The sequence below is a fragment of the Choloepus didactylus genome, chromosome 11 (genome assembly GCF_015220235.1).
Source record: "Choloepus didactylus isolate mChoDid1 chromosome 11, mChoDid1.pri, whole genome shotgun sequence".
NCBI lineage: Eukaryota > Metazoa > Chordata > Mammalia > Pilosa > Megalonychidae > Choloepus > Choloepus didactylus.
The window spans coordinates 65,075,884-65,103,474 of record NC_051317.1 but is presented as its reverse complement, the minus strand read 5'-3'; the positions used below and the strand labels follow the sequence as shown (position 1 = coordinate 65,103,474).

At 36.9% G+C, this 27,591-nt stretch overlaps 1 protein-coding gene across 2 annotated transcripts in view; it reads right to left on the bottom strand.

Annotated features, from left to right (window-relative positions):
- Positions 1 to 27,591, bottom strand: part of WDR70 (WD repeat domain 70) — a 558,042-nt gene that overhangs the window by 329,845 nt on the left and 200,606 nt on the right. For both annotated transcript variants that reach the window (XM_037799489.1, XM_037799490.1), the window contains exon 8: positions 17,523 to 17,676. In XM_037799489.1, coding sequence (XP_037655417.1) covers positions 17,523 to 17,676 — 154 coding nt within the window. The remainder of the gene's footprint in view (positions 1 to 17,522; positions 17,677 to 27,591) is intronic.

Here is a 27,591-nt window from a genome sequence, read left to right as displayed (position 1 = left end):
CATACTTTGAAAGTTATCTCTTTTCTGTATATGTTATATTTCACAACAAAAAAGTGTTAAAAAACAAACAAACAAAAAAAAAAAAAAACCATGATCCATCAAAGAAAAAAACTGATAAATTGGACTTCATCAAAATTAAAAATCTTTTGCTTTGGGTAGGACACTGTTAAGAGAATCAAAAGAAAAGCCACAGAGTAGGAGAAAATATTTGTAAAATACATATTTGACAACGGACTTGTATCTACAATACATAAAATATTTTTCAAAACAAACAATAAGAAAAAAGCATCCCCCAAAATGGGTAAAATAATATGAACAGGCATTTCAACAAAAAAGACATAAGGAAGACAAACATAAAAAGATGTTCAACATCATTAGTCATTAGGAAATGCAAATTAAAACAATAACAAGATCTCACTACACACCTATTTGAATAGCTAAAATCCAGAAAATTGACAATACCAATTGCTGGTGAGGATGAAGAGCAACAGGAACTCTTATTTATTGCTAGTGGGAATGCAAAATGGTACAGTCACTTTGGAAGACAGTTTGGCAATTTCTTACAAGGGTAAATAAACATAGTCTAATTATATGATCCAGCAACTGTGCTCCTAGGTATTTACCCAACTAATTCTAAAATTTATGTTCGCACAAAACCATACCCACAAATGTTTATAGCATCTTTATTTATAAACATGATCACCTTAGCTATTGAGTACCCAAAAAAAGAACACGAAAAGCAGGTTAAACTGAAAAAAATCTAAAAGACTTTGAATGTTGTTTCTTGTTTGTAAAGATGGGAGCATGACAAAGGCAATGGGAATGTTAAGTGCCCTTAGTCATAACAAAATGAAGTTCAACTAAGGATTCTTAAAATGGATCTAAACAGATTCAGCACCACGACTAATAGTAGGGAGGAGAGAGGGAGAATTTAAGTGACACTTATTAAAGAACAATTAGTGACTAAAACACATTTTCATCAAATAACTAGTTTTTCTCTCTTTCCCCTTTATTTAAACATATGCTCTCCTGAAAGATTCCCTTCCTTTATTTAATGGCTTTAACTAAAAAGAACATAGAAGAATTAAGCAAATATTCATTTCTTATAACATTCTGTACTTTGCACAGAGAGAGGACATTACTAACCATGACCAGTTTTGATTTCCCTTACACACACACACACACACACACACACACACACACACACACACACACACAGAGGTGAGCTGATCTGTACTAATCTGCCCACACTCCTGTGGCTCCCAAAATGATACAGATGTAAAACAGCTGCCCTACTGGGGTGCTGTTTGTAGCCACTGAATGAGGTGAGGCTCCGTGACCCACAAAATGAAAGTACTCTTTGGCAAAGTGAGCTAACTAACAAAGCCAATTACTATGAAGAAATGAAATGCTGCAGGGAACATACTGAGAACTCCAATCCAAAAGTTCTTAACCAGAGTCCATCTACATGCTTTCAGGAATCACCAAACCTCCTGACATTGACAGCAAAATTTTCATGAGTACCTTTGCTGGAGAGAATATTAATAGTTTTAATTCAAGAGTTGGCAAGTATTTTCTCCAAAGGACTATATAATAACTATATGAACTTCATAGGCCACATAGGTCTTTGTTGAGATTATTCAACTATACCATTGTAGTGCAAAAGCAGCCATAATGTTGGGCACGACTGTGTTCCGGTAAAACTTTTTTACTTACAAAAACAGGCTACAGGCTGGACCTGCCTCACCAGCCACAGTTTGCCAAATCCTGCTGTAATCCATCACACTCTTGAAAACATCAAGGAGCACCCAAAATTCTTTCTTCCTTGACCTACTCAACTCCAATAACTCTTCCAATATTTCAGCAGCCCCAATGATGGCTAACCCTGCCTTCACCCACAAGATTCCTCTTTAGAAACCATAAACTCCCAAAATTTATTGATTTAACAAATATTTACTGCGTAATATGTTCTAAGCTCTAAATATCCCATGTACTGGTCAAACAACTTTCTATCTTCCAGTTTTCTGTAAACTTAAACCATTCTCTCAGCATAACAACCCCTAGTGCCCTTTGGCTGTACCTACAATGAACAACTTTCACTCCAGAATACCTCCCCTCCTCTCAATAGTTATACTCAATTAAACACTGAGACTCCTGAATAGGACTTAGGAATTTCATATGAACATGCAGAATGAGTGTTTCCACAAATTTACATTCTGCAGCCATTAATGCTCCAACAAGTCAAGTAATTTTTCTCTCACAACCATCAATAGCTGTTATAAGTCTTTACTATCCTACTGAAGGCACCATCTCAACATCTCCCAATACAAAACTAAGAAATAACCTTGCCAGTAGATGGTGACAATTTCAATTTCTTATGCAAGGCCCACCACCTATAAACATATCTGCATTTGAGTCCATCTTTATCCCTTTCATACCCAATGCAAAAATATTCCCTCCTCTTACCCAAAGCTAACTCCTCCTCTTTTGCTTAATCATAATCCCTTCCACCTCATCAAGGACTTTCATCATTACTTAGGTTTGGTTTTTGCAAAACTGAATTAGTTTTCTATTGCTGTGTAACAAATTACCACAAACTTGGTGGCAGGATTTACATGGCAGGATTACAACATGGCCAGACTCTCTGCTCAGGATCTCACAAACTGGGTGTAATATTGGTTAGGCTCTGTTCCTTTCTGGAGGCTGGAAGATTCTGCTTCTAAGCTCATTTAGGTTTTGGGGAGATTTCTATTTCTTTACCACAGTAGGACTAAGATCCCCATGTCCTTGATATCTGTCTGCCAGATAGCTTCTAGATATCAGTTTCTATAAACCACATCCATTCCTTGATACACAGCCCCCTCCAACTTCAAAATCAGCAAGAGAATCTTTTTCATATTGAATCCCTCTCACACTTCTAATCTCCATTAAACAAAGGCCATGCCCACAAATCTTGTCAAGATAACCCCTTCTTTACCTATGACTCTTACTGAGATGGCTAAGGGTCATCATGCTTAAGGTTCCTAGAGGTACTCTGGTTTGGTTGGGAAGATCTGTGAGGTATACTTTTAATTTCTTTTTAAAATTTTTTATTCTGGTAACATATACATAAGATTTACCATGATAACCATTGTTAAGTGTACAATTCAGTGGCATTAATTATATTTGCAATGTTGGACTACCAGACCACCATCATCACCATCCATTACTAACATTTTTTTCATCACCCAAAACAGAAACTCTGTATCCATTAAGCAACACCTCCTCATTCACCTATCCCCAGCACCTTGAAACTTCCAATCTACTTTCTGTCTGTATGAATTTGCTTATTGTAGATATTTCATATAAATGGCATCATACAATATTTGTCCTTTTGTGTTTGGCTTATTTCGTTTACTTAATTTCTTTTCTTTTTTTAATTTTTTATCTTCCCAAACACCACCCACCCACCCCCCTGACTCCTCCTTCCCTGGTAACTTATAATCTTCTTTCTATCTCTGTTAATTCGTTATTTCTTGTCATCTCTTGTACGCTATATCATACAGTATTTGTTCTTATGTGCCATGCTTATTTCATTGTGCATAATGTTTTCAAGATTCTTCCTTGTTACAGCATGTCTCACAACTTCATTGATTCTTATGGCCAATTAATGATCTATCATGTGTATGTACCACATCTTGTTTATCCACTCATTTGTGGATGAACACTTGAGTTACTTCCACCTTTTGACTACTGTGAATAATGCTGCCATAAACATTAGTATATAAGTATCTATTTGAGACCTTGTTTTCATTTTTTGTCCAGTATACACCTAGAAGAGGAATTGTCAGATCATATGGTAATTCTGTACTTATCTTTCTAAGGAACTGCCATACTACTTTCCACAGTGACTACACCATATTACATTCCCAACATCTATGTACTAGAGTTCCAATTTCTCCTTTTTTATAAAATAATAGTAGCCATCATCTACATTTGATTTGCATTTCCCTAATGACTAATGATGTTCAGGAGCATCTTTTCATAAGCTTATTGGCCATTTATATATCTTCTTTGGAAAAATGTCTATTCAAGTCCCTTGCCCATTTTTTATTTGGGTTGTTCTTTTGCTATTGCACTGTAAAAGTTCTTCATATTTTTCTCCTCTCACATTTTACTATAAGCAGCAAGAAGAAACCCGGTAGCACCTTTAAAACTTTGCTTGGAAATTCTTTTAGTTATGTATCTGAATTCAAAGCTTACAAGTTCTGCTTCAATCTTCAAAGCCAGCAAAAGAGAATTAGAGAACCTCCACATAGTCAAATACCTCTCACACATCAAATCTCTTTAGAGCCGTATCCTTTTAAGAGCTCATTTGATTAGGTGAGATTCACTGAGGATAATCTCACTTTCTTTAAGTTAACTGACCCATTTTACATAACCTACTAATGGGGGTGATCATCCCATCATACTCACAATTCACACACACACTCAAGAGAAGAGACTGAGAATCTTGAGGCTACTCTGCCTATAACAAGGACTGTGGATATAGCAATTCTGAAACTACTATCTATGTACTGTGGCACTAAACACAAGCATAAATATAACGATGATGTTGAGAGCAGGTTTCCCACTGTTGGAGAAGGGAAATAAAAACATGGAATGGGGAAAGGCTAGGAAGTTGAATTGGATATGTCAGTATGAACTCATGATTTTTTATTTTATTTCTTAGTTAGCTGCTTATCTCATGCTCCCAGCTCTGTCTTCTGAAACAGCCCACAAAAAAATGACACTACAGCAGCAATGAACACATGCTGCACACAGATAACTGCTTTCTAAATACCCTTCTCCATTCAAAGGAACCACTGATAACTAAAGAAATACATTATATCAAGGCAAAAATAGTACACGATGAGCCTGGACCATTTTGTTGTGTCAAAATGTAAGAAAGTACCCAAAAAATGATGTAGATGTGTCAAAAGAAACATGAACCAATGTTAGGGAGTTTCAAATTAGGTAAAAAGTCCTGAAAATTTTCAGAAAATGGACAGAAATTCAATGTACTTATTAGATTTTATTTCTGTGCTTAAAACCATCAGTTAAGTCTGCTTAAAGAAATAAAATTATACCTAAAATATTAATCATTCAAAATATTTTATTCCTTAGGAAACATTTAAAATTATACCTCAAAATTAATCTTTCAGAATCTTTTATTCCTTAGGAAACATAATTTACAAGCAGTATATTATTTGGAGACTAATATTTTATGTCCAAAAAATAAGGGAAATGTTTTAGAGTAACTTGATATCATAATGGCCACATGTAATGAAGTAGTTGGGGAACAATACATTATTCTGAAATTTATTACAAAACTTCTAATTTCTTTAATGAAGGTCCACTCATCAAGAGAGATATCCCACTAAAAGGTCCAAGCATTCCAGGCTTTCTGGAAAAAAAAAGGGTGGAAGACAATCCCTGGATAATATACTTAACAATATCAACTCTAAATGAATTGATAAAAGAAAGGTTAATAATGAGATTATAAGACTATTACCACAGACATTCACTTACTAATAACCTAATAAAACATCTTTGAACTTAACATAATACTGATTTGTTATGGAATTTTGATATGAAGCAACATTTCTCAGTGCAGTTTAGAAATTTAATCGTCACAAATTTGTGAGCGCCTCAGCAAAGGGCCCTATCTGAATCTCAGGCAAGGTGTATGTCTAACAGTTCAAAGTAATTGAGGAAAACATTTCCAGCCTGGAAGCAATGTACCAAAACACTGGTTTAAAATAAATTAATTTTAAATGAGAAAATAACTACAATTTTTAAAGTACGCTTTTGAATGGTTTAAAGGTTATTTACTGTTTATCTTTGTCCTACCTTCCTAATCACCTGAACCAGAAAAAGTAATATACCATTTCCCAGATAAAATAACCAATCAAGATGGCAGAGTAATGAAGTTCAGGACTCCATCCCTCACAGAAGCTTTGAAAAACCAGTAAGAACTAGCAGAAACATCTGTCTCAGGGCTCCAGAAAACAGGTAAAGGACTGCAGTAACAGGGCGAGTACTGAATCAAGAAAAAGCTTCTTAAAAGCAGTAGGATCTCATGACACTTTGGCTGGCCCCTCCCCACCTCTCACCCCCTTGGCATGTACCAGCAACACTCCCAGTGTAGATCTCTGATCCCAGTTCCAGAGGGAGCAGGGTAGCCCTCGTGCATTTTCTGGGAGCATGTATGTCTGTCCCAATGCAATATGTCTGGTGATGGCCTGAAGGACTTACTGTACCAGAACTTGCCCTGAGTATAGAAGGCAGCTCAGAGAGCTGTCCTACAGAATGCTGTGGGAGAGTGGTCAAGTCATACTTCCTGGGGCAATGGATTGCTGGTTCTAGGACACAAAGTGCAGTGCCCAGGATGGTGAAGAACCTGTTTCCTAGGGAAGAGGGGACATTTGTAAATGTGTAAATGAGGGAATTCCTAGGGCCAGATGTGCATGCCCCAGACAAGAAGCATGCACAGAGAGGATCAGAGAGGCCCCTATTCTTTGTCCTGGAGCTATTCTCTAAACTGATTGTATGGATTAACTCTGAGAGAGAACACTTGCAAAGATCAATCTGCAAAGACTGGCAAAAGGTTTTACTCCTCCTTTGTGTGTGTGTGTGTGTGTGTGTGTGTTAGCTCCCGGCATTAAAGGAAACTTGGTCATAATACTAGTAGGATACAAGCTTAAGGAACAAATGCCTCGGAGTCTAAATTTCAGCATTAACAAATTAAAATATCAAAATGCCCAGGTTTCAACAAAGTATTACACAACATACAAAGAAAGAGAAAGCAATAGCCAAGGCAAAGGAAAACACTGAAGCATTAGAAACCATTGGTGAGGAGGATCAGACCTAGGACATAACAGACGAAGACTAAAAAAGCAGTCCTAAGTATACTTAGAGAAAGAAAGGAAAATATGGACAACGATCTAAAGGAAATCAGAAAAATAACAGATGAACACAAAGAGAATATCACTAAAGAGATAAAAATTTTGAAAAGGAACCAAAGAGAGCTGAAGATGACATACAGAAAGTAAAAATTCCCTAAAGGTATTCAACAAAAGATTGGAGCTGGCAGAAGAAAGAGAACTTGAAGACAAGGCAATTTAATCATTCAGTCTGAGGAGTAGAAAGAAGAGAGAATGAAGAAAAGAGAACTGAGCCTGGAGAACCTGTGGGTCGCCATCAAGCATGACAAGCTATACATCATGGGAGTCCCAAAAAGAGAAGAAAGAGAGAAAGGAGCAGAGAGAATATTTAAGGAAATAATGACTGAAAACTTCCCAAATTTAATGAAAGACATGAATATACACATCCAAGATGTTCAACAAACTCCACCCCAAGCAGGATAAACCCAAATAGACCCAGGCCAAGACATATAATAATCCGACTGTTGAATGCCAGAGATAAAAAGAGAATTGTGAAAGCTGCAAGAAAGAAGCATGCATCACATATATAAGATTATGTGCCAATTTCTCATTGGAAATCATGGAGGCAAGAGAGCAGTGGGATACCGTATTTGAGGTGCTGAAACCAAATCACTGCCAACCAAGAATTCTATATCTGGCAGAACTGTCTTTCAAAAATGAGAGCAAGATTAAGACATTCCCAGATAAACAAAAGCTGAGGGACATTGTCACCATTAAATTGGCTCTATAAGAGATGCTAAAGAGAGTTCTGCAGGTTGTAAGGAAAGGAAAATAGATAACAGATTGAAGACGCTGAAATAACAAAGACTGCTGAGGTTAACAACTGGGGTAAATATAAATGCCAGTACTATTGTATATTTGTAACTCCACTTTTTATTTCCACAGTGTACCAGTTTGTATATATTATGTCCCCCAGAAAAAGCCATGTTCTTTGATGCAATCTTGTAGGAGCAGACATACTAGTGGGGATTAAGTTGGAACGTTTGGATTAGGTTGTTTGCACGAAAATGCAACCCGCCCAACTATGGGTGATGACTCTGATTGGATAATTTCCACGGAGGTGTTACCCCACCCATTCAGGGTGGGTCTAAATTAAATCACTGGAGCCATATAAATGAGCTGACAAACAGAAGGAACTCAGTGCAGCTGAGACTGACATTTTGAAGAGGAGCTACAGCCAAGAGGGACACTTTGAAGAATGCACTGAAACTGAGAGAGGAGCTTCGGCTTACAGAGACATTATGGAGATGGCCTTTGAAAGCAGACTTCTGCTCCGGAGAAGCTAAGAGAGAACAAACGCCAAAAGAGCAACTAAGAGTGACATTTTTGAGGCGCTAAAGCCTAGAGAGGAATGTCCCGGGAGAAAGCCATTTTGAAACCACAACTTGGAGCAGATGCTGGCCACGTGCCTCCCCAGCTAACAGAGGTTTCCCAGGCACCATTGGCCATCCTCCAGTGAAGGTACCTAATTGTTGATGCATTACCTTGGACACTTTAGGGCCTTAAGACGGTAACTGTGTAACCAAATAAACCCCCTTTTACAAAAGCCAATCCATTTCTGGTGTTTTGCATTCTGGCAGCATTAGCAAACTAGAACACACAGGATCTAAAAAGTAAATGCATAAAATGTAATAAGAAATCACTGGTTTTGGACTCATAATGTATAAACATGTAATTTGTGACATGAACTACACAAAGGTGGGAGAATGGAGGAGTCATAGGAACACAGTTTCAGTATACTACAGTGATGGTTAGGTTCGTGTGTCAACTTGGCCAGGTGATGGTACCCAGGTGTCTGGTCAAGCAAACACTGGCCTGTTACTGCAAGGACATTTGTGGCTGGTTAATAAACCAGAAGGCTGGTTTATTAAATCTTCAGTCAACTGACTGCACCTGTGACTGATTACATCAACAAAGGGCGTGTCTTCAGCAATGAGAGAATTCAGTTAGCTGGATTTAATCCAATCAGTTGAAGACTTCTAAGGGAGAAAGAAAGAGAGCCTTCACTTCTTCAGCTAGCCAGTGTCTCCTACGGAGTTCACTGAACACCTTCATCGGAATTGTCAGTTCACTGCCTGCCCTATGGAATTTGGACTCCTGCATCCTGCCCTGTGGAATTTGAACTCATGCATCCTGCCCTAAAGAATGCGGACTCATGCATCCCCACAGCTGCATGAGACACTCTTATAACATCTTACATTTACAGATATCTCTTGTCGGTTCTGTTTCCGTAGAGAACCCTAACTAATACAACTATTGAAGTTGGTATCAAGGTAAATGGGTTTTTATAGATTTAGGATGTTAAATTTAAGCCCCATGGTAACTACAAAGAAAATATCAGAGGATATGCAAACTCATAGAGACAGAAATTTAGAGTACAGGTTGCCAAGAGCTGGGGGGAGCAGGGAGTTAATGCAAAATGGGTGTGGGTTTTTTGTTTGGGGAAATGGTAAAGTTTTAGTAATGGCAGACTGGAAGGTGAAGAACGTATCACAATATTGTGAATGTGACTAATCCCAATGAATGGTATGCTTGGGAGTGGTTAAGATGGGAAAGCTTATATTGTATATGTTTTCCCACAATCAAAAAATAAAAGAAAGAGCAACTAAAGTAACAATGTCATTTAAATGCAATACATGACCCTGGATGGGATCCAGCCAAAGAGGAGAAAAGGCTCAAAGGGACATTACTGGGACATATGAAACTATTGGAATATAGACTATAAGCTTTATGTCACTGTTAAACTTCTCAACTTGATAAATGCACTTAAGGTGGTTATAGGAGTAAATATCCTTGTTCTTAGGAAATGCACAAGGCAGTATTAAGTATTCAAGAAGCATGATGTATACAACCTACAATGAAGTGTTCAGAAAATAGACTGACAGGAAAATAGGTAGGTAGGTAGCTAGAAGAGGGAGGGAGGGAGAGAAAGAGAAAAAAAGAAATTAAAGTGGCAAAGGTAGCAAAAAGTTTAAATTGATGAATCTGATTTCTGGGGGCCGAGGGGTATGCTGGAGTTCTCAGTATGGGATTTGTATTATTTTTGTACCAGTTCTGTAAGTTTGAGTGCACATCAAAATATAAAGTATTTTAAAAGGGGGGAAAATAGTAAATAATTACATTCCATGAACTTCAAATGATTCATCTTCATATTTTACAGCAGCAGCAGAATATGATTTTCAAAGGCCATGTTTTGAAACATATAAAACAGACAAAACAAGTGTCTCTGTCTAAAGTGGGTGTGCCGGTTTGAGACTATTATACCCCAGGAAAGGCCATATTTTTTTAATCCAGTCTTGTGGTGACTTATTATGGGTGGACCTTTTGATTGGGTTGTGTCCACGGAGATGTGAGCCACCCACTGCAGTGGGTCTTAAATTAGATCACTAGAGTCCTTGTGAGAGTTGAGAGCGCAAATGACCCAAACACTTGGAGATACTTGGAGATGCAGACAGAAAAACATTTGGAGATACTAAGCTAAGAAGTGAAGCCCAGAGTTTGCCCTGGAGAAGGTAAGACAGGAGCTCCAAACACTTAGAGAGAAATGCCCTGGGAGAACAATCAAGGATACACAGAGGCTGAGACAGAGAAGCTAAGAGAGACAGAAGTCCAGAGACATTTTGGAGAAAGCCATTTTGAAACCAGGACCCAAAAGCAAAGGACAAGCAGACACCAGCTATGTGTCTTTCCAGCTGACAAAAAATATGTTCTGGACGCCTTCGGCCTTTCTTCAGTGAAAGTATGCTCTTGTTGATGCCTTAGTTTGGACACTTCTATGGCTTTAGAACTATTAATCTGTAACCTAATAAATCGCCTTTATAAAAGACAACCCATTATGGTATTTAGCATAATGGCAGCTTTAGTTAACAGAACAGTGGGAGACCTTCCTGCCCCTTACTTCCATCTCCAGGCCTCTCATTCCACCCCACTGACTGCAACCCCTAAGGCACTTGCACACGATTCCAAGACTCTGTAGAACATGCAAAACATGGCTCCAGATAATACTGGTGTAAAGATTCTAATGTGCCTGGAAAACAGTTTTTCACAGACGCATTAAGGAAATAAAGAGACACAGTGAATCAGTTAAAATGTTAGTGATTATATTTCATTATGGAACTATGAGTAATATTTTCATCTATTTTTTTTCCAAATTTTCTATAATAAACAGGAATTACTTACAGAAATTAATCAACTTTATTTTTGAAAAGTACCTGTATAATTAGTCTCACTGTAATGCACTGTGTTATTATATCTAACAGAAAGAAAACATTTTTGTACAATTATAAGTACTCTTAAATACACCTACATGTGCACACACACATATGGAAGGAGGTAAAGATTAGAGATACAAATTCAAGAAAACAACAATTTAACAATATAATCAGAAAGAACCATTCATATTGAAGTATATAATATGCTATCAAATAGATCAGATATATTTAGTATGTTTTCTTTACTGTCCTATTCACTGAATTTTCCATTAAAGCCACAATTTACTAATTACTCTTGGAATCAGAAAGGAGGTCAAAAAGTAAAAATAATAAAATTTGAAAGTTTCCCAAGAAATTTAGTACTTTTGAATAATCATTCTTGCATTACCAAAGCCCACCATTCAAACCAAAGACTATAATTAAGATATCAGTAACATTTCCCACACAAGTAAGTTATCAATCAACTATATTGCCTCTGGGAAATGGAGGGAATAAATATAAACAATGATTTTGAAATCAAAATGGAGATATATTTGGCAGGGTGAGGGGAGTTGTAACATATAGTTATAGTATACTATACTGTGTTATAGTATACTGTAGTTTTTGTTATATTAGTAACTAACTTAATATTTTAATTTCCTATATTTCTATAGGAAATATAGATAGGAATTTAAAACTTTTGTTTCCACAAACAAGTTGTTTAAATAAAATTTTGGATCCTGAGAGCTTCATAAAAAAACAGATAAAAACAGTACTATTCAGATTGAAGATAAGGAGGGTGAGATGGAGCCCCAAATGTTTTATTTAGGGTTGAGAGATACTTCCCTAGGATTCAAAGGAGAGCAGTTTGAAAAAAATACTATATTAATTGAATCCAATAGCTCAACTAGAGCACCTAAAACAAGTTGTTTTCTTAGATAATCACATCTTCCACAAGATTCTGATTGAAGCACAAACCACGAAGATAAGTATTTGAAGATACTCTATTGACAGAGGAGGGAACAGAGTAAAAATCAGAATTCAAATGAAGGTTCAAAAATTCTGTATCAGTCCTAACTACCGAGACTGTATTGTATCTGTGGTAAACTTCATGACTGTTCACCATCCATCAACCCTCCTTGTATCCAAACCCTATGCCCAGTGACTCTTCAGTTCCTCTCACTGCTGACTGGGTATATTTCTCGAACCTATTGATGTCAGCCATGACCATGTGATTTGCTTTGGCCGGTGGAATGTAGTGAACATGGTATGAGCAAAGTCTTAAAATGTACTTCCACAGATGATTTCTGTCTTTTGTTTCTGCCATCACCATAAGAAAAACATGTCCACAAGCAGTCCAAAGGTTAAAGGAGGACCAGAGAACCAAGAAATAGTCCTAGATTCTATCTTCATCTTGGAGTCAAGCCCAGGCAAGAGCAGCCAACTCACAGGTATAAGAGCAAGAATATATAATTGCTGGACTTTGGTGGAAGATGGCACAGAAGGGAGCTGCAGGACTCACTCAGTCTGCCAAAAACAGCTAGGGGACAGGCAAAAATCATCTGAAACAACTGTTCTCAAGCTCCAGAGGCCAGAGGAGCATTATAGAGGATATAGGGAAGAGCAGGACAAAAAGGCTAAGCCAATACAGTAAAAAAAAAAACTGTGAGTAAAGCACTCGGTGGCAACTGCCAGCATATAGCCACCACTCTCGAGATTCGCAGCCTCAGTCCAGTACCCGTCACAGAGAGTGGTGTGAAAGCACACTTCCCCAAGAACACGGGGGCCACGACTTTTGATCAGCAAATTGTTATCACTAGATTCAGGCTTTCAGCCTCAGTTTTAGCCCACCCCATACAAGTACTGCTGCCAACTGTTTCAACTCCATACCCAACATGGGCAAGGTGGTGGAAACAGAAAGTCACAAGGCCCACTTACTAGTGAGGGAGAAATTTTGTAGAAAACCACCATCTGCTGTACACACAAGGTAAGTGCACCTTGGGGAGTTGTCAAAAAGGTTTTTTAGGGTCTTTCCTGAACCCCTTTCCGTGGCTGTGCCTCCTTCGTGGGTGCCTGGCCTGTTTGGCTGGGCAATATAGACTTGGGCCAGTCATCTCCAGTGACCCTCCTCCAAGAATTGGCCCTCCAGGCAAAAGCAGGAAGAGGAAAAGAAAGGAGAGTTAAAAGAAAAAAGCAGAGGCAAAAGAAAACCAAACATAAATGATCAAGATTCCCAGAGAAAGGAGAAAGGAAAGGAAGCTTTCCTCTGGGATTGAAATAATTGCACAAACAGTATAATCTTAAAAATTGTACCACATTCCTATTTACAATAGGAACTAAAAGAATCAGCTACCTAGGAATAAATTTACACAGAAAACTACAAAACATTGCTAAAAGAAATCAGAGGCTGGAATTTGAATCTTCGTAAACCTAATTCCCTAGGATTTAACAACTCTACAAATACTGACTTCCTTAACCTCACAGAGCTTCTATAAATAGCTGTCTCACAGGATTGTTGCCATTCCTGTATCGCTTTTTCCCCTTTCAACTTCAAAATGTACTCAATTCACTGTCATCACTTTATTAGCTCCCAACCATGTATTTGTGTGAGTGTGTGTATGTGAGTACATCTGTGCATGTGTGTTTGCATGTGAATATGTATGTGTGTGATTGTATATATGTGTGTATGGTGTATATGTGTGTGGGAGTATGTGTATATGTGTATGAAGGTATCTGTATGTTTCTTCCTCTAGACAGAGAACATATTGAGGGCAAGGACTGTGTCTTGTTCATCCTTATATTCTCTGTGTCTAAACTAATATTTTGCTACTCTTTAAACTGTTGAATGGATAAGTGAGTGAGTGAATGAAATGAATGAATAAAAATGAAACAACTTTATACCCAAGGAAAGCAAATTACGTGTTAGTTCCTTTCCCCTTCCTTATTTCTAATTTAGACAGAAATGTACTTACTGTCTTTAAATGCTCCTGTGTAGGTTAGATGAAAGTAGCAATTTCCTTTGATGCACAAGTACTCTGTGGTATTTTTCTATCCTTGTGGAGTTATATTTTTAGAAAGGAATTTTCCAGTTAATCTGCAATTATGACAGTTATTTTCCTGAAATAAAATTGTATGTCATTCAGGGAAAAAAAAAAAAAAAATCAGAGAAGACCTAAATAAATGGAAAGACATTCCATGTTCATGGATTGGAGGACCAAACATTGTTAAGAAGTCAATTCTACCCAACTTGATTTACAGATTCCACACATTCCCAAACAAAATTCCAATGGCCTACTTTGCAGAAATGGAAAAGCCAATTATAAATTCCAAAACATTGTGAAAAAGAAGAATGAAGTTGGAGGATTCAAACCTCCTTACTTTAAAGCATATTACAAAACTACAGTGTAAAAACACATAGTACTGTCATAAAGGTATATATATTGAACAATGGACTCAATTTGAGGGTTCAGATATAGACCCTCACATCTACGGTCAACTGATTTTTGACAAGGCTGCCAAGTCAATTTAATTGGAAAAGAGTCTCTTCAACAAATGGTGTTGGGAAAACTGGATATCCGTATACAAAAGAATGAAAGAGAACCCTTATCTCACAACATATACAAAAATTAACTCAAAATGGATCAAATACCTAAAAAAAAGAACCAGAACAATAAAACTCCAAGAAGAAGATGTAGGGAAGCATCTTCAAGATCTTGTGGTAGGCAATGGTTTCTTCTTAGACATTACACCCAAAGCACAAGCAACGGAAGAAGAAATAAATAAATGGGACCTCCTTAAATTTAGAAACTTTTGTGCTTTGAAAGTCAAGAAAGTGAAAAGGCAACCTATACAATGGGAGAAAATATTTGGAAACCACATATCTGACAATCGTTTATTAACCAGAATATGTAAAGAAACCCTATAACTCTACAATAAAAACACAAACAATCCAATTAAAAATTGAGCAAATGATTTGAATAGACAGTTCTCCAAAGAGGATGTACAAATGGCCAGAAAGCACATGAAAAGATGCTCAACATCACAGCTATTAGGGAAACGCAAATCAAAACCACAATGAGATATCATTTCACACCTACATTGGCCAATATTAAAAAAACAGTAAACTACAAGTGTTGGAGAGGACACAGAGAAATAGGAACACTCATTCACTGGGATGGGAATGTAAAATGTGGAATACAGTGTGGCAGTTCCTCAAGAAACTAAGAATAGAATTGCCATATGATCAATTAATCCACTGCTGGTATATACCCAGAAGAACCAAAAGCAGGGACATGAACAGACATTTGCACACTGATGTTCATAGTGCATTATTTGCAATTGCCAAAAGATGGAAGCAACCCAAGTGTCCACCAATCAATGAATGGATAAACAAAATATGGTATATACATACGATGAAATATTATTCAATTGTAAAAAGGAATGAAGTCCTGATGCATGCGACAACATGGATGAACCTTGAGGACATTATGTTGAGTGAAATAAGCCAGACACAAAAGGACAAATATTGTATGCTCTCACTAATATGAACTAATTATAATAAGCAAACTCATAGAGTTAGAATCTAGAATATAGGCTACCAGGGGATAGAATCGGCATAGAGAAAGGGGAGTTGATGCTTAATTTGTACAGAATTTCTATTTAGGTTGACTGTAAATGCTTGGAAATGGATGGTGGTGACGGCAGCACATTCTTGTGAGTTCAATTAACAGCACTGTAGTATGTTGATGAATTTCGTTGAAAGGGGAAGTTTTGGGTTGTGTATGTTACTGGAAGGACAATTAAAGGATAAAACATGACACTCTTAAACACAGTGAACCCTGCTGTGGATTATGGATTATGGTCAATACTACAAATAAAAGAATGTTCTTTCATGAATTATAACAAATGTATGACATTATTACAAGATGTTAACAATGGGGTGGTATGTGGGAAAAAGTACACCTAATGTCAACTATGGACTATGGTTAACAATAATATTTTAATATTCTTTCATCAATTATAACAAAGGTGCCACACTAATGTAAAGGGTCAATAATAGGGGAATATATGGGAATGCTGTACATGACTTTTCAGTAAACATACAAATCTCTAGTTTAAAAAAAAAAGTAACTTTTTTAGAAAAGAATATATAATTGTTGTTTCACACCATTAAGTTCTGTAGCTTTACTGTGACTATAGTTAACTGATATTTAACACACCAACTTATACATTAATTTTAAAATAGCATCATCCAATTAAAAATCTTTACATAAAAAGGTTGATAAGACATTCTTTCCTTCTTGTTCTAAAGCCTAGCACATAGTAAGTATAGGGCAGTTTGTGTTTCTGAACATGGCTGCAACTATATCCTCTATCACACATGTTTTTTACAGTATGACCATGCCACTCGCCCATCAAATGGTAGTGTCTTCTCCTACCCTGAATTTGGGCTGGTCCTATGATACTGTGTAAGATTTGAGACCAGACCTTAAGAAATATGTAGCTTCCATGTTCATCCCTTGTAGTAGACTGAATTATGTACCCCAACAAAGACATATTCTTAATCTTAATCTGTACTGCTGTGAGTGTGAAACCATTTATAAATAGGACCTTTGGAAGATGTTACTTTTAGTTAAAATGTGGCCCAACTGAATCAAGGTGGGCCTTAATCCACATCACTGGAGTCCATTATAAGCAGAAGAAATTTGGACACAATGAGTCAGAGAAGGGCACAGGGAGAAGATGGAAGTCAGCAATACCTGGAAAAGCAGACATAAGGAGAGAGAAAAAAAATCACCTTGTCAGGGGAGGTAAAGACACAAGCTGAAGAACCCCAAGGACTGCAGTAAGCTAGGAACAGAATGCTACAGACTTCAAGAGAGAGCACGATTTTGCCAATGCCTTGATTTTTTATCTCTTGTTTCTGAAGCCGTGAGACAATAAATTCCTGTTGTTAAACCAACCAATTGTGTGGTATTTGTCACAGAAACCTGGCAAAGTAAGATACCCCTCTTGGAACCCAGCCATTAAGTAAGAAGTCAAACCCCACTGAGACAACCATACCATGAGAAGGCTTAAACTAGACATGTGGACAGAGAAAGAGAGAGAAGCAATTGCAGAGTACCAACTGTTAGCCATGTGAGTGAGGCCATCTGGGACCTTACAGTCATTCTAGTGCTCCAGCTGACACTATATATGAATCACAAGAACCTGCCAGTCAATCAACAGAACTTTGAGGCAAAATTATTTTTGTTTAAGACACTACTTTTGGGAGTGGATTATTACATAGCAACAGACAACTGAAACAAACTGTTAATAAATGTGCTGAGTTAATTAAATTCAATAAAATATTCTGTTTAATGCTTACCTTGGTATTGGCCATGTCCACAATATACTGGTCACCCTTAATACATTCCATTACTTCAAAACCATCTCTATCAATCACCTTGGCCTGAGAGCTTCCAGATACAACAAGAATCATGTCCCCTGTGTTACTATACTGTAGCGACTTGATCTGGTGGCTATTGAAAAAAGAAAAAGAAAAAAAAAAGTACTCTGGTGAGATACAGAGCATTAACTTTCATATTTTAATTACATTAAGCACTGTCAGGAAAAATAATGTACAACTCCACAAATTAATTCTACAAAATCAGAAACTTCAACCTTAAATGGGCCCTCAACACCTACTGGCTATCCTGTTAGCTCTCTTCTCTCACTCTCCACAGCAATCTCTTAAAACCTTTTCTACTCACCTTAAATATTCAACCCAACCAAATCTTTCTTTATCTGAGGTTGGTTCTTTCTACTCTTTCTCAGAAGAAACTGCTAAGAACTGCTTCAACTTCCTCACATTAATGCTATAAACTCAGCTGTACCTGAACTTCTCTCTTCCATTACAATGGTAGAAATGAAGTGCCTCCTGCCCATGGCAAATCTTACTATTCATATTATAAATCGCACCCTTCCAGTCTTCCAGGAACTTCTATAGAATATCCTCTCTCTCCTCCCTTTCACAGCTAAGCTGTCTGAACAAGTTTTCAACTCTCCTCATTTCCCCTTTCACTGCTCTAGCACTACAGACTCCTTTCAACCCTCACCACTCCACTAAAACTGATCTTGCCATGATGACTGAATGTGGTGTATGCCACTTAGATCTCCCTCTTTAGGACTCAGGAACTCATCCTCCAGCTTCCTGGGTATTATCTGCTGGTGACTAACAGCTGAACTCTCAAGAATTTCCCTGAGTTACAGAGAGCTGCCTCATCCAAGATTATGTCACCATACTAAAGCATCCCACATTCAATTTGGATTCAGGGGTAAAATGGTCCAGCCCTTATGCCTCAATCTGGGACATTTCTGAAGGGCTATTTTGGCTTCAGAGCACCTTCTGGGAGCAACTACATAGCAACTTAATTTCTCCATCTTCATAGTGCTGTTTTCCTTGCACCCTTCTCACAGGGTTTGATACCAAAAGCATGCCCCAATAAATCTACATGCAAAACCTGAAGTTTCAGTGTGTCTTCTGGGAATCTGACCTGAAACAGTTCCAAAAGATTCCATGTACTTCCTCAGAAAGTTAAGTATATTATTACCATATGATTCAAATCCCATTTCTAGGCAGATACTCAAAATAACTGAAAGCAGAGATGCAAGCAAATATTTGCAAACTAATGTTCACAGTGGCATTATTCACAAAAGTCAAAACATGGAAGCAACACAAGTGTCCATCAACAAATAATGGGTAAAATGTGGTATATATATACAATGGAATGTTATTCAGTCGTAAAAAGGAAGGAAGTTCTAATATATACATACATACATGAATGAACACTGAAGACGTCATACTGAGAAATAAGCAAGACACAAAAGCACAAATACTGTATGATCTCATTGATATGAAAACATTAGAATAAGCAATTCCATAGAGTCAGAAACTAGAATACTGGTTACTAGTGGCTGGGTTGGATTTAGGGAATCGGGACTTAATGCTTAATTGGTACAGAGTTTCTGTTTGGGATGATGGAAAAGTTTTGGTAATGGATGTTGGTGATGGTAGCACAACAATGTGAATGTAATTAACACTACTGATATACTTGAATGTGAATAAAAGGTAAATTTTAGGGTGTATATATGTTAATAGAATACAAATTTTTAAAAACTGTAAGACTGTACAACAGTGAACCTAATGTAAACTATGGACTTTACTTAATAATGTATTAGAATAATATTGTTTCATCAATTGTAACAAAGGTACCACATTAATGCAAAGTGCTAATAATACAGAAAAGTGTGTGGGGGAGAAGGGGTATATCTGTATTTTCTGCAATTTTTTTTCTATAAACCTACAACTTAATCTACTTTTTAAAAAGTACAAAAATAAAAAACCTAAAGTGGGTTTGGGGAAGACCTACTTGACAATGCCATTTGCTGGTAGGTTACGGAAACTGTACTCCAGCAAGATGTACCCAAGAGTTCCCCCTGCTGGTAGAACTGGGAAACTACCCTCCAGCAAACCAAATTATATATAAAGGCTCAATTCATTCTGCACTTCCCAAAATAACTTATCAAGACAAGCAAATACCCCAAAGCTAGAAGAAAATTACAAAGCACTTGTAGGATATAGAAGATATGGACAAGCCAAATGAACAAATTAAAAAGCCAGAAGAGACACAAAATTTGGAACAATTAATCAAAGAAGTATACACGAATATCAGTATTATGTCTCAGGATATAAAGGACACAAAGAAGACTCTAGAAGAATATAAAGAAGAATTTGAAGAGTAAATTAAAAAAATAGCAGATTTAATGAAAATGAAAAATACTGTTGATCAAATAAAAATAAATGAATTAAAATTATTCTTGAGACACATAACACCAGATTTGAGGAAGTAAAGGAACAAATTAGCAACCTCATAGATAGCATTATGGAAACTGAAAACATAAACAAAAGAATGGTGAAAAAAATAAAAAAATTTGAAATGGATCTCAGGGAATGATGGACAACACGAAACACACAAATATAAGAATCACTGGTGTTCCAAAAGGGGAACAGAAGAGTAAAGGGCTAGGGCTTCCTCATCCGGATTGTTGCTGATGTCCTCACCAACATTGAGGACTGGCAGTTTGGTATGCCACGCCCTCCATCTCAGGAGTTGCCCTCATGAAGCTCATTACTGCAAAGGAGAGGCTAAACCTGCTTATAATTGTGTCTAAGAGTCTCCCCCTGAGTACCTCTTTGTTGGTCAGATGTGGCTCTCTCTCTCTAGCTAACCCAACTAAGCAGATGAACTCACTGCCCTCCCCCATACGTGGGACCTGACTCCCAGGGGTGTACATCTCCCTGGCAACTCCTGGGGATGAATCTGGACCTGGCATCATGGGATTGAGAACACCTTCTTGACCAAAAGGGGGGTGCAAAATGAAATAAAATAAAGTTTCAATGGCTGAGTGATTCCATATGGAGTCGAGAGGTCACCCTGGTGGGCATTCTTATGTACTATATAGATAACCCTTTTTAGGTTTTAATGCATTAGAATAGCTAGAAGTAAATAACTGAAACCATCAAACTGCAACCCAGTAGCCCTGACTCTTGAAGACAACTGTATAGCAATGTAGCTTATAAGGGGTGAGAGTGTGACTGTGAAAGCCTTGTTGCTTAAACACTCCCTTTAAGCAGTGTATGGATAGATGAGTAGAAAAATGGGGACAAAAACTAAATGAAAAATAGAGTGGAAGTGGGGGATCAGTTGGGTGTTCTTTTTACTTTTATTTTTTATTCCTATTTTTACCTTTTCTGGTACAAGGAAAATGTCCAAAAAATAGATTGGGGTGATGAATGCACAACTATATGATGGCATTGTGAACAGCTGATGGTACACCATGGATGACTATATGATATGTGAATATATCTAAAGAAAACTGAATTTTTTTAAAAAAAGGGCTAGGAAGAGTATTTGAAGAAATTGTTGGGGAAAACTTCCAAACCCTTTTAAATGACATAAATATACAAATTAAAGATGCCCAACAAACTCCAAAAAGAATAAATCAAAATAAACCTTTTCCAAGACATATACTGATTAGATTGTCAAATGCTGAAGACAGGAGGGATTTATGAAAGCATCAAGAGAGAAGTGATTTACCACACACAAGGGAACCAACATAAGACTAAGTAGTGATTACTCAGCAGGCACCATGGAGGCAAGAAGGCAGTGGTATGACATATTTCAGATTTCTGCAAGAGAAAAATTGTCAGCCAAGAATTCTTTATCCAGCAAAGCTCTCCTTCAAAAATGACCATAATGGAGAGTTTAAAATTTTCACAAACAAACACTGAGATAATTTTTAACAAGAGAACAGTCCTGCAAGAAACTCTAAAGGGAGCTCTACCAGCTGAGAAAAAAAAAAGAGAATAAAGAGAGAGGTCTGGAGAAAAGCACAGAACAGGAGTTATTAGTAAGGGTAACCTAAAGGAAAAGAAGAGAGAGGGGAAAAAAAATAGCTCTAACAACTAAAAACCAAAGGATAAGATGGCTGGTTCAAGAACTCCCTTCACAGTAATAATTCTGAATGTGAATGGATTAAGCTGTCCAATTAAAAAATGCAGACTGGTAGAATGGATTAAAAATATGACCCAGTGATATGCTGTTTACCAGAGTCTCATCTTAGACCCTGTGACACAAAGAGACTGAAAATGAAAGGATGGGAAAAAAAATTCCATGCAAACCACAATCAAAAGAAAGCTGGGGTAGCTAAAGTGATATCATACAAAATAGACTTTAAATTCAAAGACGTCATAAGAGATAAAGAAGGACATTATATGTTAATAAAAGTGGTAATTCACCAAGAAGAAATAACAATTATAAATCTTTATGCATCCAATCAAGGAGCTCCAAAATACATGAGACAAAACATTGGCTAAACTGAAGGGAGCAATAGACATGTTTACAAAAATAATGGGAGACTTCAATACACCACTGTCTTCTATAGCTAGAACAACTAGATAGAAGACCAATAAGAAAACTGAGAAACTAAACAACATGATAAATGAATTAGACTTAATACACATATATAGATCATTCATCCCCAAGAACTAGGATGTACATTCTTCTCTAGTGCCCATGGAACATTTTCCAGGATAGGTCATATGCTGGGGCACAAAACAAGTCTTAAAAAATTTTAAGAGACTGAAATTATTCAAAGCACATTCTGTGACCACAATGGAATGCAACTAGAAATCAACAACCACCAAAGAACCAGATCTTTCACAAATATATGGAGGTTAAACAACATACTCCTAAACAACCAGTGGGTCAAAGAAGAAATTGCAAGAAAAATTGGTAAATATTTAGAGATGCATGAAAATGAGAACACAACATATCAAAACCTGTGGGATGCAGTGAAAGCAGTGCTGAATGAGAAATTTATAGCTCTAAATGAAAATATCACAAAGCAAGAAAGAGCTAAAAAAAAAAAAAAAAAGATGTAGCTGAACAACTAAAGAGGCTAAAGAATGATCAGCAAACTAACCCTAAGGCAAGTAGACAAAAAGAAATAACAAAGATTAAAGCAGCAGAAATAAATGAGCTGGAGAAAAACAAAAAACAAAAAATAATAGAATAAATAAAACCAAAAGTTGGTTCTTTGAGAAGATCAACAAGATTGACAAACCCTTAGCTAGACGGACAAAGTCAAAAAAGAGAGGAGACCCAAATAAACAGAAACAGAAATGAGAAGGGGATAATTACTATAGACCCTGAAGAAACAAACAAAAAAATCATAAAAGGACACTATGAACAACTGTATGCCGACAAGCTAAACAATTTAGAGGAAACGAAACACGTGAACAACCTAGACTGACCCAAAAGAACCAGAAGACCTCAACAAACCAATCACAAGCAAAGAAATCCAATCAGTCATCAAAAATCTACCTATAAATAAAGCCCAGGGCCAGATGGTATCACAGGGGAATTTTACCAAGTTTTACAAAAAGAATTGACACCATTCCTGCTCAAAATCTTTCAAAGAATTGAAGCAAAAGGAATACTGCATAACTCATTTTATGAAGTCAAAATCACTCTGATACCAAAACCAGATAAAGATACCATGTAAAAGGAAAGCTATAGGCCAATTTCCCTAATGAATATAGATGCAAAAATCCTAACCAAAATACATGCAAATCGAATCCAAAGGCACATTAAAAGAATTATACACCACGACCAAGTGGGGTTCATTCCTGGCATGCAAGGGTGGTTCAAGAAAATCAATTAATGTAATTCAACACGTTAAAAAATTAAAAGGGAAAAATAAAATGATAATCTCAATAGATGCTGAAAAAGCATTTTACAAAATTCAACATCCCATTTGACAAAAACACTTCAAAAGGTAGGAATTGAAGGAAACTTCCTCAATATGATAAAGGGATACATGAAAAACCCACAGCCAGCATACTACTCAATGGTGAGAGGCTGAAAGCGTTCCCCCTAAAATCGTGAATGAGATAAGGATGCGCACTTTCACCTCTATTATTCAACATTGTGCTAGAAGTTCTAGCCAGAGCAATCTGCCAAGATATAAAAGGTATCCAAATTGGAAAGGAAGAAGTAAAATTGTCATTATTTGCAGATGATATGGTCTTATATTTGAAAAATCCTGAGAATTCGACCACAAAGCTACTTGAGCTAATAAATTCATCAGAGTGGCTGGATATAAGATTAATGCACATAAGCTGGTAATGTTCCTATACACTAGCAAAGACCTAACTGAAAAGGCAAGCAAAAAAAAAACAAATTCCATTCACAGTAGCAACTAAAGAAATCAAGTACCTAGGAATAACTTAACCAAGGATGTAAAAGGCCTCTACACAGAAACTTATAAAATTTTACTAAAAGAAATAAAAAAGGACCCAAATAGGTAGAAAATATTCCATGAGCATGGATAGGAAGACTAAATATTATTAAAGACGTCAGTTCTACCCAAACTGACCTACAGATTCAAAACAATCCCAACCCAAATTCCAACAACCTACTTTGCAGACGTAGAAAAGCTAGTTATCAAATTTATTTGGAGGGAAAGGGGCCTCAAATTGCCAAAAACACCCTAAAAAGGAAGAACAAAGTGGAAGGACTTACACTTCCAGAGTTTGAAGCCTACTGTAACGCTACAGTCATCAAAACAGCACGGTATTGGCATAAAGATAGACGTACTCATCAACGGAAATGAACTGAGAATTCAGAAATTGACCCCCAGACACATGGTCAACTGATTGTTTTTTAAAATTCATTTCTATTGAGATATATTCACATACCATGCAGTCATACAAAACAAAGTGTACATTTAATTGTTTACATTACCATTATATACTTGTACATTCAATACCAAAATTAATTTTTGACATTTTCATTATCACACACACAAAAATAATAAGAATAAAAACCAAAGTGAAAAAGAACCAAAGTAATAAAGAACACTGGATGCCTTCCTTTTTTTTTTTTTTTTCCTCCTCCCTCCCTTGTTCTACTCCTCCATCCATAAACTGGACAAAGGGGAGTGTGGTCCATATGGCTTTCCCATTCCAATTGTCACCCCTCATATACTACATTTTTATACAATCATCTACAAGATTCATGGGTTCTGGGTTGTAGTTTGATAGTTTCAGGTATTTACTGCTAGCTATTTCAATTCATTAGAACCTAAAAAGGATTGTCTATATTGTGTGTAAGAGTGCCCACCAGAGTGACCTCTCAGCTCTTTTTGGAATCTCTCTGTCACTGAAGCTTATTTCATTTCCTTTCACATCCCCCTTTTGGTCAAGAAGATGTTCTCCATCCCACAATGCCAGGTCTAGATTCCTCCCCGGGAGTCATATTCCACGTTGCCAGGGAGATTCACTCCCCTGGGTGTCAGATTCCATGTAGGGGGAAGGGCAGTGATTTCACCTGCCAAGTTGGCTTAGCTGGAGAGAGAGGGCCACATCTGAGCAACAAAGAGGCAATCGGGAGGAGGCTCTTAAGCACAATTATATGCAGGCCAAGCCTATCCTTTGCAGCAACAGTCTTGCCAAGGGCAAGTCCTGTGGTAGAGGGCTTAGCCCATCAAACCACCAGCACCCTATGTCTGTGAGCACATCAGCAATCATTAAGGTGGGGAAGCTCAACACCCCTGCATTCTCCACCAGCTCCTCAAGGGGACTCTGCATATTTTCTTCATTGTTTGTTTTAATTAATTTTTTTTAAAAAACTATATCAAAAAATTTTTTTTCAAGATATACAATAAAAAAAAAACATTTCAAACAAACCATAACAAGGGAGTAAGAAGAAAACAACTAACCTAAATTAACTACTTTAGCAACATTTCTGTGAACTTGATCCTACCATACCCATCAGAAGTTAACAAACCATAGTCATTCCTGGGCATTCCCAGAACATTAAATTTACCCATGATAGCATATCTGTTCCTATGGGGTTATCTTTCCCCCTTCATTAATTGCTCTCTATCACTAGTTCCCCTACATTCTACATTATAAGCCATTTATTTTAGGAGTATGTAGTTTAACCTCCAGGTGTTTGTGAATTTTCTAAGTCTCTGATGGTTAGTGACTTCTAATTGTATTCCACTGTGGTCAGAGAATATGCTTTAAATAATTTCAATTTTTTTTTTTTTAATTTATTGAGGCTTGTTTTATGTCCCAGCATATGGTCTATTCTGGAGAAAGTTCCGTGATCACTAGAGAAGAATCTTATCCTGGTGATTTGGGATGTAATGTTCTATGTACGTCTGTTAAATCCAATTCATTTATCAGATTGTTCAGGTTTTCAATTTCCTTATTGGTCTTCCTTATTGCTTCCTTTAGTTTTGCCAGTGTCTGTCTCATGTATTTTGTGGCACCATGATTGGGTGCATAAACATTTGGGATTGTTATTTCTTCTTGTTGAATTGCCCCTTTTACTAGTATGTAGTGGCCTTTTTTGTCTCTCGTAACATCCTTGCATTTAAAGTCTATTTTATCTGAGATTAATATTGCTACTCTTGCTTGCTTTTGGCTGTAGCTTGCACGAAATATTTTTTCCATCCTTTCACTTTCAATTTCTTTGTGTCCCTGTGTCTAAGATGAGTCTCTTCCATGCAACATATTGATGGTTCATATTTTTCAATCCATTCTGCCAATCTATATCTTTTAATTGGGGACTTTAATCAATTTACATTCAACCTTTTTACTATGAAGGCATTTCTTGAATCAGCCATCCTATCCTTTGGTTTATGTTGTCAGATATATTTTTTCCCTCTCTCTCTTATTGTCCTTTAATGAACCAATATTGAATCTCTTTAGTTCTGAACCTTTCTCTATACCTATCTCTCCTTTCTTTGTTTCTCTGTCAGTAGGGCTCCCTTTAGTATCTGAAGTAGGGTAGGTCTTTTATTAGCAAAATCTTTCAGCATTTGTTTGTGAAAAATGTAAGCTCTCCCTCAAATTGGAAGCAGAGCTTTGCTGGATAAAGTATTCTTGTTATTTTCTCTCAGAATTTTAAATACGTCATGCCACTGCCTTCCCACCTCCATGGTGGCTGCTGAGTAGTCACTACTTAGTGTTATGTTGTTTCCTTTGTATGTGATGAATTGCTTTTCTCTTGTTGCTTTCAGAACTTGCTCCTTCTCTTCAGTATTTGCCACTCTGATCAGAATATGTCTTGGAGTGGATTTATTTGGATTTATTCTATTTGGAGCTCGCTGGGCATTTATGCTTTGTGGATTTATATTGTGTAGAAGGTTTGGGAAGTTTTCCCCAACAATTTCTTTGAATACTCTTTCTAGACCTTCCCCTTCTGGGACACCAATGAGTCTTATATTTGGATGTTTTATTTTATTTATCATATCCCTGAGGTCCATTTCTATTTTTTTGATTTTTTTCCACATTCTTTCTTTTGTTCTTTCATTATCCATTCTGTGGTCCTCAAGGTCGCTGATTCATTGTTCAACTTCCTCTAGTCTTGTACTATGAGTATCCAGAATCTTTTTAATTTGGTCAACAGTTTATTTCCATAAGATCATCTATTTTTTTAATTTACTCTTGCAATTTATTCTTTATGCTCTTCTAGGGTCTTCTTCATGTCCTTTATATCCTGTGCCATGCTCTCATTGCTTGTCTTTAGTTCTTTGATTAATTTCTCCAAGTACTATGTCTCCTCTGATCTTTTGATTTGGGTGTTTGGGATTGGGCTCTCCATATCGTCTGGTTTTTCATATGCTTTAAATTTTTCTGTTGTTTTTGGCCTCTTGGCATTTGCTTTATTTGACAGGATTCTTTTAGGATATGTAGGATTATTCAAAGACTGATCTCTGATCTTCTAGATCTACAGCTTGGTGGCGTACACTTTCTCTAACTAACCAGCAGATGGCATCAGCGAGTCACCTATTCCTCTCAAGTCAGTTCTCCCCAACTT